The sequence below is a fragment of the Gopherus flavomarginatus genome, chromosome 12, assembly GCF_025201925.1.
Source record: "Gopherus flavomarginatus isolate rGopFla2 chromosome 12, rGopFla2.mat.asm, whole genome shotgun sequence".
Classification (NCBI taxonomy): domain Eukaryota; kingdom Metazoa; phylum Chordata; order Testudines; family Testudinidae; genus Gopherus; species Gopherus flavomarginatus.
This window is the reverse complement of record NC_066628.1, coordinates 46,838,973-46,853,700: the sequence shown is the minus strand read 5'-3', so window position 1 is coordinate 46,853,700 and position 14,728 is coordinate 46,838,973. Positions and strand designations below refer to the sequence as shown.

Genomic DNA, 14,728 nt, shown 5'->3' with positions numbered 1-14,728 from the left:
TCTATTATGCTGTCATCTGCCTTGTGCATTGGGAATTATGAGATGCTTGCTAGTGTTAAGTCACATGTGATCAAATAATCAAGAGCCTCTAGAGAGAAAATAAATGAGTGGACCGTTTAGGGAAATGTGACTTAATAATCACTTCTGGACTATTTTGACCTGCTAAAAAATGAACTCTCTTCCTTTTGTAAGGATGTGACAATTCATATATAAAACCTCCCCCTTTTCACAAATCCCTTATGGGCTGGGGAACTGCTCTTTTCTGCAGGGTAACTTTTTTTTTTAATTCATTTATTTTAATCAAACTTCAGATTTGTCAATAAAGGATCAAAGCCCCCTCCTACAATAACTGGTCTTGATCTTCTAAATCTATTGTTCTCTAGAGAAGCAATTAAGAGGGGCGATTCAGATAGAGGTAACTAATCACAGATTTAATTTATAGTCCGATAAAGACGTCATTGCTTTAGCATCTGATCAGGCAAATAGTAACTCCTGCATGTACTCCCACTGGGACTATATGAGAGAGTGAATGTGTGCATGGAAAGAACTACTTGCAGGGTTGGGTCTTTCCTCTCCAAGTCACAATTAATTTGATTCTGCACCTTTGACTTTTAAGTGCATCTTCCACCTGTAAATATTGTTTGTAATTAACACAGAGGAGCTAAGCCAATTGTGATGCTCACGATACTCTGAGGTCACACACAACTAATGAATGTTCTGCTTGTTTCTTTTGCTGTAGTTACATTTTTATACTGAGATGCCGCCTGCAAACTGAGCTATAAAATCTAAATGTATGCTGTCTTCATAAACTGCACCTACTTTCAGTAACTGTACAAAGTATGGATTCCTGTAGCCAGTGTTTGCTATAGTTTTGTTTTATTTTTGGCTCCTTCTCTGCATCTCTTGATTTTTTTGATTTTTTTTCTTTTTTTTTTTTTTTCTTTGCTTGCCCCATAAAAGCAAGTTAAGAGCTGACGGCACCCTGGGGTTTTAATGGAAGAAACAAATTTCTACATTTCTCATTATGTTCTGATAAATGCCCGTTTTGAGTGTAAATATGTAAACTAAACAGACCAACAAAACAGTGACTGCATGGAAGGGAAGTGTGGCTAAGCAATAAACTGTGTCTATTAGCTCTGGTCAGATGAGCTTCTCCCCCTCACGCGAAGAAAATGTTTTTCCCTCCGTGAAATCTTGCCTACAGCTACAAAACTCTATCTGATTTTAAAAGCTCGCAATTCCCTCTAGTTGTCCACGTGCCACTTCTCAAGCTCTATTTTCAGACAGCCTATTCTCGCAGCCGGAAGGGACCACTGTGATCAACTAGTCTGACCTCCCCCACAGGCCAGTGAACGTCCTCAAACGTAATTCCTAGAGCAGATGTTAAATCAAGACGGGATTTTTGTTTTTAAAAATCCGTGATGGAGAACCCACCATAACCAGTGCTGAGTTATCTCAATGGTTAATTACTCTTGCTGTTTAAATTTACACCTTATTTCCAGGCTGAACTTGTCTAGCTTCAACCTCCAGCCATTGGACTGTGTTATACCAGAAGAGCTCACTATTATATCTTTGTTCCACAGGCAGACAGACTGTGATCAAGTCACCCCTTAACCTTCTCTTTTTTTCAACTAACTAGATTCTAGGAGCTCTATCACTGTAAGGCAGGTTTTCTAATCCTTTAATTGTTCTTGTGGCGCTTTACTTGACCCCCTCCCCAATTTATCAGCATCCCTCTTGAACTGTGGACACCAGGATTGCAGTAGCTGGCACACACTAGTGCCAAAGGCCGAGGTAAAATACCTCGACGACTGCTACGTGAGACTCCGCTGTTTATGCATCCAAGGATTGCATCAGCCCCTGTGGCCAAAGGGTCACACGGGGAGCTCATGTTCAGCTTGATCCCCAAAACTTTTTCACTGCTTCCCAGGATAGTGTCCCCCATCCTGTAAGTGTGGCCTTCAGGATTTGCTCCTAGATGTTTGTTTACAGTTTGCCATAGCAAAACACATGTTGTTTGCTTGTATCCGGATGGCTCTGTACCAGTGACCTATCCTCTTAATTATTTCCCACTCTCCCAACTTCTCACCTGTAAGCATTATCTGGCTTTTTTGTTGTTGGTGGTTTGGTTTTTTGCCCTCCACTTCCTACATAAATAGTATAGGGCAAGAACTGATCCCTGTGGGAACCCACAAGAAACAAATCCAGTCAATGACAACTGCCTGTTTTACAATTACATTTTGAGATCTGTCAGTAAGTCAGTTTTTAATCCATTTAATGTGTGCCATAAAAAAGCCAGATAATGCTTAGTTTTATCTTTCTAATTTTTTAAATCAAAATCTCATCTGGTACCAAATCAAATGCCTTACAGAAGTCTAACACTATTACCTTTATCAATCAAACTCTTCCCCCACCCCCTCAAAAATAATCAAGTTAGTTTGATAAGATCTGTTTTTCATAAACTCATGTTAATTGCCATTAGTTATGCTCCCTCCTGTAGCGGGGCAGTCACGCCACTCTGGCTAAGAAGGGGTTAAAAGCCCGCCCTGGGAGAGGGCCGAGGCTGAGAAAAAAAGCTAGGTTGATTGGGGAAACAGCCACAGCTGGGGCCATGCCCCAAGCAGACCACAGCTGGCCCTATAAAAGAGTCGTGAGCCAGACGCTCAGACATACTCTCTCTAGCTTATATGAGAGAAGCTCCTGGCTGCCTAGGAGCTGGGTAGGGTACCTGAGGTGGGGCAGGGATGGGAAACACCAGCCTAGAAAAACCCCAGGCTGCAGGCCTTGTTAAGAGCCTAAAAGAGGTACTGCGGCTGCAGAGGGCCAGCCTAGAGATAGGCAGAGGCAGCTGCCTCTGCTTGAGCGGTTTATAGACTGTAGTCTGTCCCAGGGAGCGGGGGCTAGATGATGACTGGCAGTAGCCACTGAGGCAAGGGGAGGATAGGGGGTTTGGAGTTCCCCTGGGAGGGGAAACCCAGATTGTGGGTTACTGCAGGGGGCAGAACCCTGATGTAAAAGGGCAGCAGGGTCTGGGAAGGACATGAGGGCCCAGCGGCAGGTGAGACACCAGCCCACAGAGGGCACTCTGGGGCAGGGGAAGAGCTAATTCCCAGGACCACCAGCAGGATGTGCCACACTGGTGAGTCATCGCCCCACCACACCTCCTTTAATTCTTTACTATTTGAGTCCCCATTAAGCACACCATTATCTTGCTCAGGATCAATGACCGACTATGAGGCCTATAATTAACTGGGTTGTCCTATCTACCTTTTTTAAATATTGGCACAACATTCGTTTTCTTCCAGTCTTTTGGAATTTCCCTCATGTTCCAATATTGAAAATCAACATTAATAGTCCAACACCTCTACTAGCGCTTCTTTTTTAAACTCTTGGATGCAAGTTATCTGGCCTTACTAACTTAATCTCTAACTTAGCAGCTGCTGTTTAATATCCTCCTGAGATACTAGTGGAATGGAAAGCTTTATATAAGATGACTACATCATCTATATTCCTCAAACACAAAACAAACATTTCTGTATTATCAATAGTTCTACCACTTCCATCTAGTAATGGACCACAAGCCTTGTTAGGATTCTTTGTTCTTAATGTACTTAAACATCTTTTTATCGTCCTTAACTTTGCTGGCCAAAGAGTTCTCCTTGTGTCCCTTTTCTTCCCTTATCAATTTTCTACAATTCCTAGCATCTGCTCTCTATTCACTACTATCAACTTCTCCTTTATTCTACTTGTTACTACTTTTTTTTATTTTATAGTTACCTTCACTTCCCCTCTAAGCCAGGTAGCAGCCCTAATGAGTGGTGCCCTTTCTTCCCACTGAAGCCTCTTGAAAAAAGGAACTCTAACATTAACTTTATGTACGTTTACACATGAAACCTGACTAGACCCCTAAAATGCTGCTTTTCCCCCTGCCTCTAGCTACATGGCTTTTTGCCTTACATTTATGCAAGCTCAATCCCCTGCTGTATGTAGATTCCAAACTGATGAAACTGGCACAGCAAGGAGCCTCCATTTCCAGTAAGTAGGTCATTAACTGAACAAGAATGATATGCAAAAGCATGAGTGTAACTTGCTGGACATCCTTGACCAAAATTCCAGCATCAGTTAGCGTAGTCATCCAGAGCAGAAGTAGCTGGGCAAAGAGGAGAAGAGTTTTTAGCAGGTTGGACATATTAAAATAAACACATGCGAATAGGACAGGTGTGATGAAATGTATGAAATTCCAGCCAAGTGCTCTGGATTTTCAGTTTTAAAAATAATTATGCTTTTAATTTGGCTTAAAAAAAAAAGAAAGCATTGGTAAACTACAAAAGGAGTGACTGTTCCTTCCCCCACCCCACTCCACACCCCAACAGTCACTATTTAAATTCTCCTTCTCATTGAATAAGGATGACTAATCACAGATTTCCCTCTCTCCCCACTTTTTTTATGTCCAAACTAAGGTAGATTTGGAAGAGATGAAAGGCCAGAAGAAAACATCCGTGAATGCAATATCTAAGAAAATATGAAAATTAGACTTAATCACCTTCATAAGCTCCGTTATTGTACAGCACAGAATTTAAAGCTACATAAGTCGTGGGTCCTAAACTTGCTTCTAGCATCACTGCAGCCAATAACTCTAATCTCACAACATTTCCAGACAGGCCTCTAAGCACTTTTATAGGTAATGAAACTTTTTTTTGTTAATTATAGCTCTGGCCATGCTTAGGAATTAAAGGAATAGACCCTCTATTTCCCAGCCACTAGACTGATTCAACATATTGCATAACTTTTATGCTCCTGTAAGCCTACTAGGTATTATAAAGGTAGATGGCTAGTATTTAAAATGACACACAGAAGAATGTGTGATATTAACCCCAGCATCCAGTGACAAGGCTTGTGGAAAACAATAAGGCTGCAATACCCATTATTAGGCATCCTTTCCCTTCCAGGTGGTCTGAATTACTTTTCTCCCTGCTGACAACAGAAATGCTAGAGTCACTTTGACTAGCTGCCTGTAAGAACTGTTCCATGCTTTCGGACTCTGATGCATGCTTATGTGTATATCTCTGCAAAATGGTAGCACAGAATTAGTACAATTCATTCCGCATGAGAGTTAAAATAAACAAGTTTTGACCTCTCTCTTCTTGTATTTCCGCAATCCAGTGACGTAAGGGGCTGGAAATGCTAAATCTACAGTAGAGAGACAAGGTGGGTGATTGTGTCTCTCTCATAACCTGGGACCAACATGGCTACTACAACAAATCTACAGAACGCAGTCAGGTAAGGCATTTGGAAGGAGGGACAGGAGAGCGATGAGAAAACAGAGGTAACAAAAGTTAAATATGGTAACTGCACATCACTGTGTCTATGTGCCTTCAATGACATGTGATCAGGACCTCAGCTGTGTCTCCCTTGTGATCATTCAAGGTCCCATGTTACTTTCTACAAGTGTTCCTCTATAACTCGACTTTTAAAAAACTACTTTAAAACAATTTCTGTTTCTGACAAACCACTCTCGGATAGTATGGTTTTGAAGTTTGTTTTTGAAATCCTTTTTTAAAATGGCTCTTATAAGAAGAAAACTTCTAATACAAATTTTTAAAAAATAGTTCTTAAGGACCTTTTCAGCAAGGAAGAAACTGAATGATTAAAGAAAATACTGGGGAGAAATGTTCCCCTCCTCCCGCCAATCGTCATAGATGTTACTTGTAACTATAGTACATACCAAATGTTGATAGAAGTATAACTTTCATGTTGACTGGGTCCCTTTAATTCCAATGTCTTCGGGCAGATTTAATATTTACTTCTCTAAATCCCTCCAGCAGGCTTAATTGAATACGATCTTCACTCTCTTCTCCTAAATAGCTTAAGATATTTCAAGAGGCTGCTAAATAGTTGTCTTGTTTCACCCCAGAGGTGGCTGCATTTCAGTGGTGCGTGATATGCTTCTTAAAATATACCTCCCCTATATCACAGGGTTGTTGTGAGGTTTAAAGTCATTTCAGACCCAAAAAGAGCACTAGTCTCTACTCTACTCTATCCCTTTTTCCTACTTTATCACTTTTATTGATCAAATTATTTTAACATTTCCATTTTGTCAAATACTCATAACCAGCAAGCGGTCTGCAAGGCACTATGCAAAGCTGGTGTCCTGGAAAGTACGACAGCCATTCTACCCATGCTATTACAGCGTAGTGGGTGACAAGTGGCTCACAGATCGAAGGACAGGATACCTTATACGCTTTAGCATCCAACTGGCATTTTGCAAACCCTGTTCACTCTCGCATTCCTAAAACCAGAGCCAGCTGGCAACAAAACTTCCCATCAAACAGACACAAGAAGTGCAAGGGCACCCTCAAGAGACCTTCTGCCAGAGCCACTCCTTATCACCGGTACAGGATGTGCTCACAGAACCACTTTCAGCTCCATAATGTGGGACAAACACTCCTGGCACCTTTTCCAGAGGCAACATCTGCAGAAATGACCTGGTAATAAAGGTTGAGCACAGAGTATGCACCTTTTTCCTGATAGACAGGCTTGGCAGAACACACTATAGTTCTATGTAAATATGTATAAAATATGAATATTGATAAATTTTAAGTAGGGCTGTCCATTAATTGCAGTTAATTCATGTGATTAAACTGTTAAACAATAGGATACCAATTGAAATGTATTAAATATTTTTGGATGGTTTTTCTACATTTTCAAATATACTGATTTCTATTACAAGACAGAATACAAAGTGTACACTGCTCACTTATCATTTTTAGTGGAAATATTTCTAATAAATATAGAGTATTTTTCAATTCACCTCATACAAGTACTGTAGGACAATCTCTTTATCATGAAAGTGCAATTTACAAATGTGGATTTTTGTACTGCACTCAAAAACAACTGCACTCAAAAACAAAACAATGCAAAACTTTAGAGCCTACAAGTCCACTCAGTCCTACTTCTTATTCAGCCCATTGCTAAGACAAACAAGCATCGGGGGTAACCATGTTAGTCTGTATCCACAAAAACAATAAGGAGTCTGGTGGCACCTTAAGACTAACAGATTTATTTGGGCATAAGCTTTCGTGGGTAAACCACTTCAGATGTAAAGACAAACAAGTTTGGTTACATTTATGGGAGATAATGCTGCCCACTTCTCATTTACATTGTCACCGGAAAGTGAGAACAGGTGTCTGCATGGGACTTTTGTAGCTGACCTTGCAAGGTATACGTGCCAGATATGCTAAACATTCATATGCCCCTTCATACTTCGGCCACCATTCTGGAGGACGTTTCCATGCTGATGATGCTTGTTTAAAAAAATAAAGGGTTCATTAAATTGGTGACTGAACTCCTTGGGGGAGAACTGTCTCCAGCTCTGTTTTACCCACATTCTGCCATATATTTCATGTTATAGTAATCTGGGATGATTATTCTGCACATGTTGTTCATTTTAAAAACACTTTTACGGTAGCTTTGATAAAATGCAAAGATGGTAGCAATATGAGATTTCTAAAAATAGCTACAGCCCTGCACCCAAGTTTAAGAATCCTAAGTGTCTTCCAAAATTTAAGAGGGACGAGGTGCAGAGCATGCTGTTTTAAGACTTCTGAAAGCAATACTCTGATGTGCAAACTACAGAATCTGAACCACCATAAAACTAAATCAACCTTCTGCTAGTGGCATCTAACACGGAGGCTGAAAATGAACATGCGTCATCCGCACTGCTTTGGATTTTTATGAAGCAGAACCTGTCATCAGCATGGACGCATGTCCTCTGGAACGGTGGTTGAAGTATGAAGAGACGTATGTATCTTTAGTGCATCTGGCATGCAACTATCTTGTGACACCAGCTACAACAGTGCCATGAGAACGCCTGTTCTCACTTTCGGGTGACATTGTGAACAAGAAGCAGGCAGTATTATCTCCTGCAAATAAGGTGACCAGATGTCCTGATTTTATAGGGACAGTCCCGATTTTTGGGTCTTTTTCTTATATAGGCTCCTATTACCCCCTCACCCCCTGTCCCGATTTTTCACATTGCTGTCTGGTCATCCTACCTGCAAATATAAACAAACTTGTTTGTCTGAACGATTTGGCTGAATAAGAAATAGGACTGATTGGACTTGTAGGCTCTAAAGTTTTACATTGTTTTGTTTTTTGAATGCAGTTATTTTCTGTACATAAATCTACATTTGTAAGTTCAACTTTCATGACACAGATTGCAGTACAGTACTTAGGTGAACTAAAAAATACTTTTTTACAGCGCAAATATTTAATCAAATAAATAAGTGAGCACTGTACAACTTGTATCCTGTTGTAACTGAAATCTATAAATGTAGAAAACATTGGAAAAAAATTAAATGGTATTCTATTGTTTAACTGTGCAATTAATCGCAATTATTTTTTTAATCTCTTGACTGCCCTATTTTTAAGCATTTTCTTCTTCTTTTATCTATTTGTATTTTCCAGTTGGGGGTGGCCAAACAATTTTGGGACCTTCTGATTCAAAAAGTTAAAGCAGAAATTGTCAACATTACATGTCAAAACATGCCAAATAAATATCCTTAAATCTAACTCTAAAAAGTTCTCAAGCAGCTTTTTTTTTCTTTCTTTGCCTATCTGTACATTTTGATTATCATCCATGAAGAGGAAAAATTTCATCAGTTTCCGTGTGCAGTGAAATCAACTTTTACCGACACTTACCAATTTAAAACCTAATACTGCCAAGGCTACCAATAGGTAATACAGAGAGTGATGCTGGAAGCTGCTTTTATTAAAAGCGTGGGTATAGTGCCACCAAGGGCATCTGCTTACGTTCGCAAAAAGGAGGGGGAACCCTAAGCTATAACCACTCCCACTTAATCAGCTGTTCAAAATACTGGTCAGTTCTGTGTTTAAGTGATGAATAGCTTAGCTGCAATCTTCACCTTTTAATCTTCAGTTTCACATTCTGTTTTCTCAGCCCTGGGAAAGTTCCTCTGATAGTTGTGTGAGAGATTCACTCTTTGCATTTAAGGATTGAGAACACATTTATTTTTACTTTTTTATTTTTTTAACACTGCTCTGCTAGAGGGACCAATCAGGGGTTCTCAAACTGGGGGCTGGAACCCTTCGGGTCACAAGGTTATTACATGGGGGGTTGCGATCTGTCAGCCTCCACCCCAAACCCTGCTTTGTCTCCTGCATTTATAATGGTGTTTAAATATATTTAAAGTGTTTTTTAATTTATAAGGGAGGGTCGCACTTAGAGGCTTGCTATGTGAAAGGGGCCACCAGTACAAAAGTTTGAGAACCACTAAAATATACTATACCAGGGGTAGGCAACCTATGGCATGGGTGCCAAAGGCAGCACGCGAGCTGATTTTCAGTGACACTCACACTGCCCAGGTCCTGGCCACCGGTCCGGGGGGCTCAGCATTTTAATGTAATTTTAAATGAACCTTCTTAAACATTTTAAAAGCCTTATTTACTTTACATACAACAATAGTTTAGTTATATATTACAGACTTATAGAAAGAGACCTTCTAAAAATGTTAAAATGCATTACTGGCACGCGAAACCTTAAATTAGAGTGAATAAATGAAGATTCGGCACACCACATTTGAAAGGCTGCCGATCCCTGTACTATACTGTTCCATACAACACAGAGAATAAAGGAACCATAATTAACCCTCTTTTGAAAAATGGGGGGAAAAAAACCCCTACACTTGCCCACCTAGACAAACTCGCTAGTTTCAAATCTCCTGGACTACACCAAGCATTACTTTATGCTGCTTTTGCAAATTCTCTCCTGGCCAAGTGACTATGTAAGGACAATATGTTAATGCAAGAAGTTCTGAAACAGCACTGTGAAGGAAAAGTGGAGATTACATAACTAACCTGAATCTTTACAAGGCTTCGAAGAGGTTAATTTTATACCAGCAGCAACCCATAGGGGTGCTATACACAAAAATGAGAAACATGAGTTACTATTTTGTTTTATATCTGTTCAGTTATGATTTAGAGCGAGAAAAAATTAAATGAACAATGGAATATAATTAAAATGTAACATTCAACATGTGCACTTCCTTTGGTCAAAGTCCATAAGTACATATGTCAGTGAGTCACATATGACTAGCTTCTCACAACATTGCATTTTAACTTGTCTAGGGTTTTTCTTTTTTAAATCATAAATCATCGAAATGAAGAACTGGGATGTAAGTATATTTACTATCTCACATTCTGATCTCAGTATAGTATTGTGATCACAACTTCTAACATAAAAAAACCCTGTGTCTACAAGATTTTTTAAATATGGATTTAAAAAGTAAATGGCAACTGGTAATGTTACAATAAGTATAAAACATTAATTCAGACTTGTAGCTTCCGACTTTCGTGTGTTTAGCGAGGAATCTATGTAATAAGGGATTTCCTCACTTTCTTTTTCTGTAGTATCCTATTAGTTGTGACAGCCATATATTCCATATCTGGCACTGATTCTAAATCTTCTGTACTGTAATTTCCTGAAACAGATAATCTTCTATACTATTTTGCATATATCAAGGCGGTATTAACTTCTGGAATACAGAAATGATACTTCCTTCTGTTCCCTTTTTTTACTGCACTTTCTTTAGGGTGGGAAATAATTCCATACAAAGGAATGTAGTTTTAAGTTCTTGAATGACAAAACCAAGTAAATCATGTCTTCCTAGTGATCTGCTTCATGTCTGAGCTGCTAGAATTCTGTATCTTCTTATGAGCTGCCTTAACTTATATTTTACCTTTGGAATTCTAGCACTGGAATTCTGAGCCTTAATGTGTTTATAAGCACATTAATGAAAAGAAACCTGTATAAGACTGTTTTCTCAATTAACAAAGCAACTTTACCGAGGATGGTCTCTACCCTCAAATCTATTGCCTATACATTTTTGATGGAATAGGAATATTTTATTTCCAATTACGTACCAACGTGGGATCTAAAAAAATTGATCTTTCATTTAAACCAAGGATGAGACTTGCTCTTGTATACAAATATATCAACTTAGGGACCAACCTCTTTTCACTGCATTGTCTCCGGTGTGAAGAAAGACACCAAAACCAAATTAAATATAATTTTTGTCAATTTTTCTGAATAAGTTGTTGGAAATGACTTAAGGAGTCGGGATTACAGAGTTGAATGACGGGAACTATTCAATAATTTTTTTTATTTTGACAAGCCTGGAAAGGTAACTTCATATCCAATGTTAAATGATCTCACATGTTATGCCTTTATTTCATGCTAACGAATATGACTATTTCAGTAAAGTTTCTTGAGGTAGGGGAAGGCTGTTGATGACTCAATTCAAAAGTAATGTAAACTTAAAGGCACTTGTATGATGGAGCTGAGAGTGGGATGGATGGAAAAGGGATTCAAGAATGAGCCTATTCACTGAAATAATGTTTTGTGGGTTGGCTACTTGTCCCCTCCCATTTTATTGGTACTGAAGGGAACTGACAGGGCTATTGCTGGAAAACGCAAAAAGTTAGGTTAAAACCAGAAATGGGCTTCTTTCCCTTTACTAGGCAAACCTGCTCAGAAGTTTTTTTTCTACTAGGCATCGGGGCCTGCTTGATCAGTTTTTCCAACTCTGTGGCTGGGGGAAATCTCACTTAAAAAAAAACAAACACCCCACCCCACCCCACCCACCTTCCTTCCCTCCATTCCCTACTGCATAGGAGACAGGATTCCCCCCTATGAGATACAGATCAGCAGGTTGGGGTCTCATTAGTTACAAGTCCTGTGAGCATCATCCTGTTCTATTTTATATTATCAAACTTCTTTGGCTCCTTCTGTTGGAAACTTTTTTTTACATTTCTCCACATGGCTGGAAAAGATGTTTGCAGCCAATCCAAATTAGGAATAAATTATATAACACCTCTGAATCTCTGTTACAAAAGCAAAACTGGGGAGGGGGGATACGAGAGCAACCCCTTGAGTTAAAGAATAAAAACTTACCTTCTCACCATGTCTTTTCCCACTGCACTTAGTCAAAGTGTATTGATTGACACTAAAGTTGCAGGACAGACTGCCCTAAAGTTCTAGGAACACCATCCCAAGTGGCTGCTGCTGGCAATGTCTCTAATCCACCCACAGAATCTATCTGATGGCTGCAAAATACAAGAATAAGCAGCTCCCATATGAAATCCGAACCAGGCGGCTCAAAGCTGCATCTTGTGTACCCAGGAACCTCGTCGCCGAGAAATAGGTGCATCTACGTGCACAGCGACGCCTACTTATTCCATTCAAGATCTGTCTGAGAGGTTTATTGCATCCCCCCAGCATTTTTACATTTTTAAAGAAATCGCCCACAACTTTCCCCTCCTTTGAGATACAAAGCAGTATGAGTCCTGAACAACCAAAGGTTTAACGAGAGAGAGCCCCCTCTCCAAGTCCCCAGTGCTTCTAAAAATCAGTACTGCCCCAGTCCCACACAGCCTATTTTAAAGGCGAAATAAAACAAAATCCTTCCATTGGAGATTCCCAGCGATCTGATATCACACTCACTGCCTTTGACCAAAACTTACCAAATATTAAATGGGGGTGGGAGGGGTTGGTGGAAAAGGATCTCAATACTAGCACCAGAACAATACTTTCTCATGGAAACATGGGTATATATTTAATTCCTAGTGACTCCACTCAAGTTTCACCTTCCATCCCAGAGACCTTTTTTTAAAAAAAATAAAAAAGTTTGGTTTAATGCTGCAGTTGAAATTATCCGCTGTTTGGATGCATTTTGCCTATTTTGCAAATATATACAGTAATGCATGCATCTGCTCCTCAGCATTCTTTATCTGTCCTGACTATGCAAAAGGCAAAAAGAGCTCGGTAATCCCAGCAGAAGAATGCAAATAACGTCAATGCACAGCTGAACTGCAAGCCCTGCCTTACAGGAACTGTGTGTGAGTGTGCCTGTGTGTGTGTCTGCAAAAAAGGCACATACTAAACAGGAAATGCAACTGAAAGCTATGGAAAGCCTCAAACTTCAAAATGCAATTGCATCCCGAAAATTGCATTCATGCACTTGAAAATGCATGCATGCCTTTTTGCATATTTTGCAAGGAACAGAAGTCGGAGCCTTACCTCTCGGCTGAGACATTTTCCCCTTTGCTTTGATGGGGGAGGGGAGCACAAAAGACTTTGCCTTGCCTCTCTTCTGTAGCTAGTTTTGCAACAAAGATGCAAACTGCAAACGCTCAATCTTCATGCAACTGGAGTTTTTCTGACTTGCTGCAGCAGATCTCTTTGCAGAGAGGGGCGGTGCAATTGCACACCTTGCAAAACAGATTACAAAGTAATTTTTTTTCCCAATTGCAATGGAAGGGAAGGCTCTGCTGCACCTACATGATGGGCCAGGGCTGGCAGCTAAAAGCTCCAAACTTGGATCTGAGTATCTTAGTGCGCAGACGTCCTTCCTACGAGCACCGCAGTGATCACTGGGTAATGTAGTTTCCGGGAGAAGTCCATGGAACGCTTCTTTAAGGCGGAGACAGTTGCCGTGGTGCGTTGCAAAAATTGCACAGCACAGCGCAGTCGATCTGGATGCATTGCAAGAATAATCGTCTCGTTCACACCGCAGAAATCGGCTTCGCCACAAACGATTGCACGTCCTCATGCTTACAGGGAGTGTCACGGCAGCAGCAGCAGCCTTTTAGTCAGTGTGGCTTTGATCAGCTGGCGGAGATGCAAACTACTATCTCCCTAGTTACAATATTCCTTTGGCGATTGTGTGAATTTTTCTGTTTATGGTAGTTAATAATAGTCCTTCCTTGTTATGCATGTTGCTGCAAAATCCAGCAGCCTGTCTGCTTAGCAACACAGGTTGACTAGTACACAGTTCACCAATGGTGAGGCACTGGCTCCCAGAGGAGCAGAGTCCAGTGATATTAAGCCCTATACATGGCATTGGTCCTAACTCCCTGACAATGACAAACCATGTCTCCTTCCTCCAGCAGCCTCCAAGGACAGCCATGTCCCACTGGATCAATGAGACTGTCAGTACGGGGCAGCTTGCTGAGCTGAAGAGCTGGAGCCTGATTATGGAATTAACTCCCCCAGGAAATAAAAATGTCCATGGAATTTACTGCTTTCAAAACTAAGTGCCGGACTAATTTCTTCGGTTTGGCCTTCCCTCTGTTAGTGTTTGACATGCAGACAGCACATTGATTCGCTCCCACCCACAAAAATAAACACATTACAATCTAGTTAACGCTGTTTCTCCTGTGTATGGGAAGAAAAAAAGAGAGGATTACTCCAATTTTTAAATACGTAAGAGGTAGGGAGACACTGGTGCATAGAGAGAGAGAAAGAGTATATGCTGCAGGTTTTCAATAAAGCCATTTGGAGGCAGTTCAGGGAGACAGTGCTGTAGAAATACTTCATTAAAAAAAAACCCACCTATTTAACTAATACATAATTGGGAAAAATCCTCTCTTTGTTTAAAGATTCAACGATTCCTCTTTCAGTTAGGTTTGGGATAGGCAACCTACGTCACATGTGCCGAATGCGGCACACAAACTGATTTTTCAGTGTCACTAACACTGCCTGGGTCCTGGCCAGCAGTCCAGGGGCTCTGCATTTTAATTTAATTTTAAATGAATCTTCTTAAACATTTTGAAACCTTATTTACGTTACACACAACAATAGTTCAGTTATATATTATAGACTTATAGAAAGAGACCTAAAAAAGTTAAAATGTATTACTGGCACACAAAA

The 14,728-nt window shown here is 40.2% G+C and overlaps 1 protein-coding gene across 3 annotated transcripts in view; it reads right to left on the bottom strand.

Moving 5' to 3' along the window:
- MAP2K6 (mitogen-activated protein kinase kinase 6) overlaps positions 1–13,408 on the bottom strand; it is a 74,607-nt gene extending 61,199 nt beyond the window's left edge. The window contains exon 1 of one of the 3 annotated variants that reach the window (XM_050920998.1): positions 13,097–13,408. In XM_050920998.1, the coding sequence (XP_050776955.1) occupies positions 13,097–13,112 (16 nt within the window). In that variant the 5' untranslated portion in view covers positions 13,113–13,408. Of the gene's footprint in view, positions 1–5,725; positions 5,944–13,096 lie in introns of those variants that run through there. The other 2 variants (XM_050920997.1, XM_050921001.1) reach the window with 2 other exon arrangements.
- Between the last annotated feature and the right edge of the window lie 1,320 nt (positions 13,409–14,728).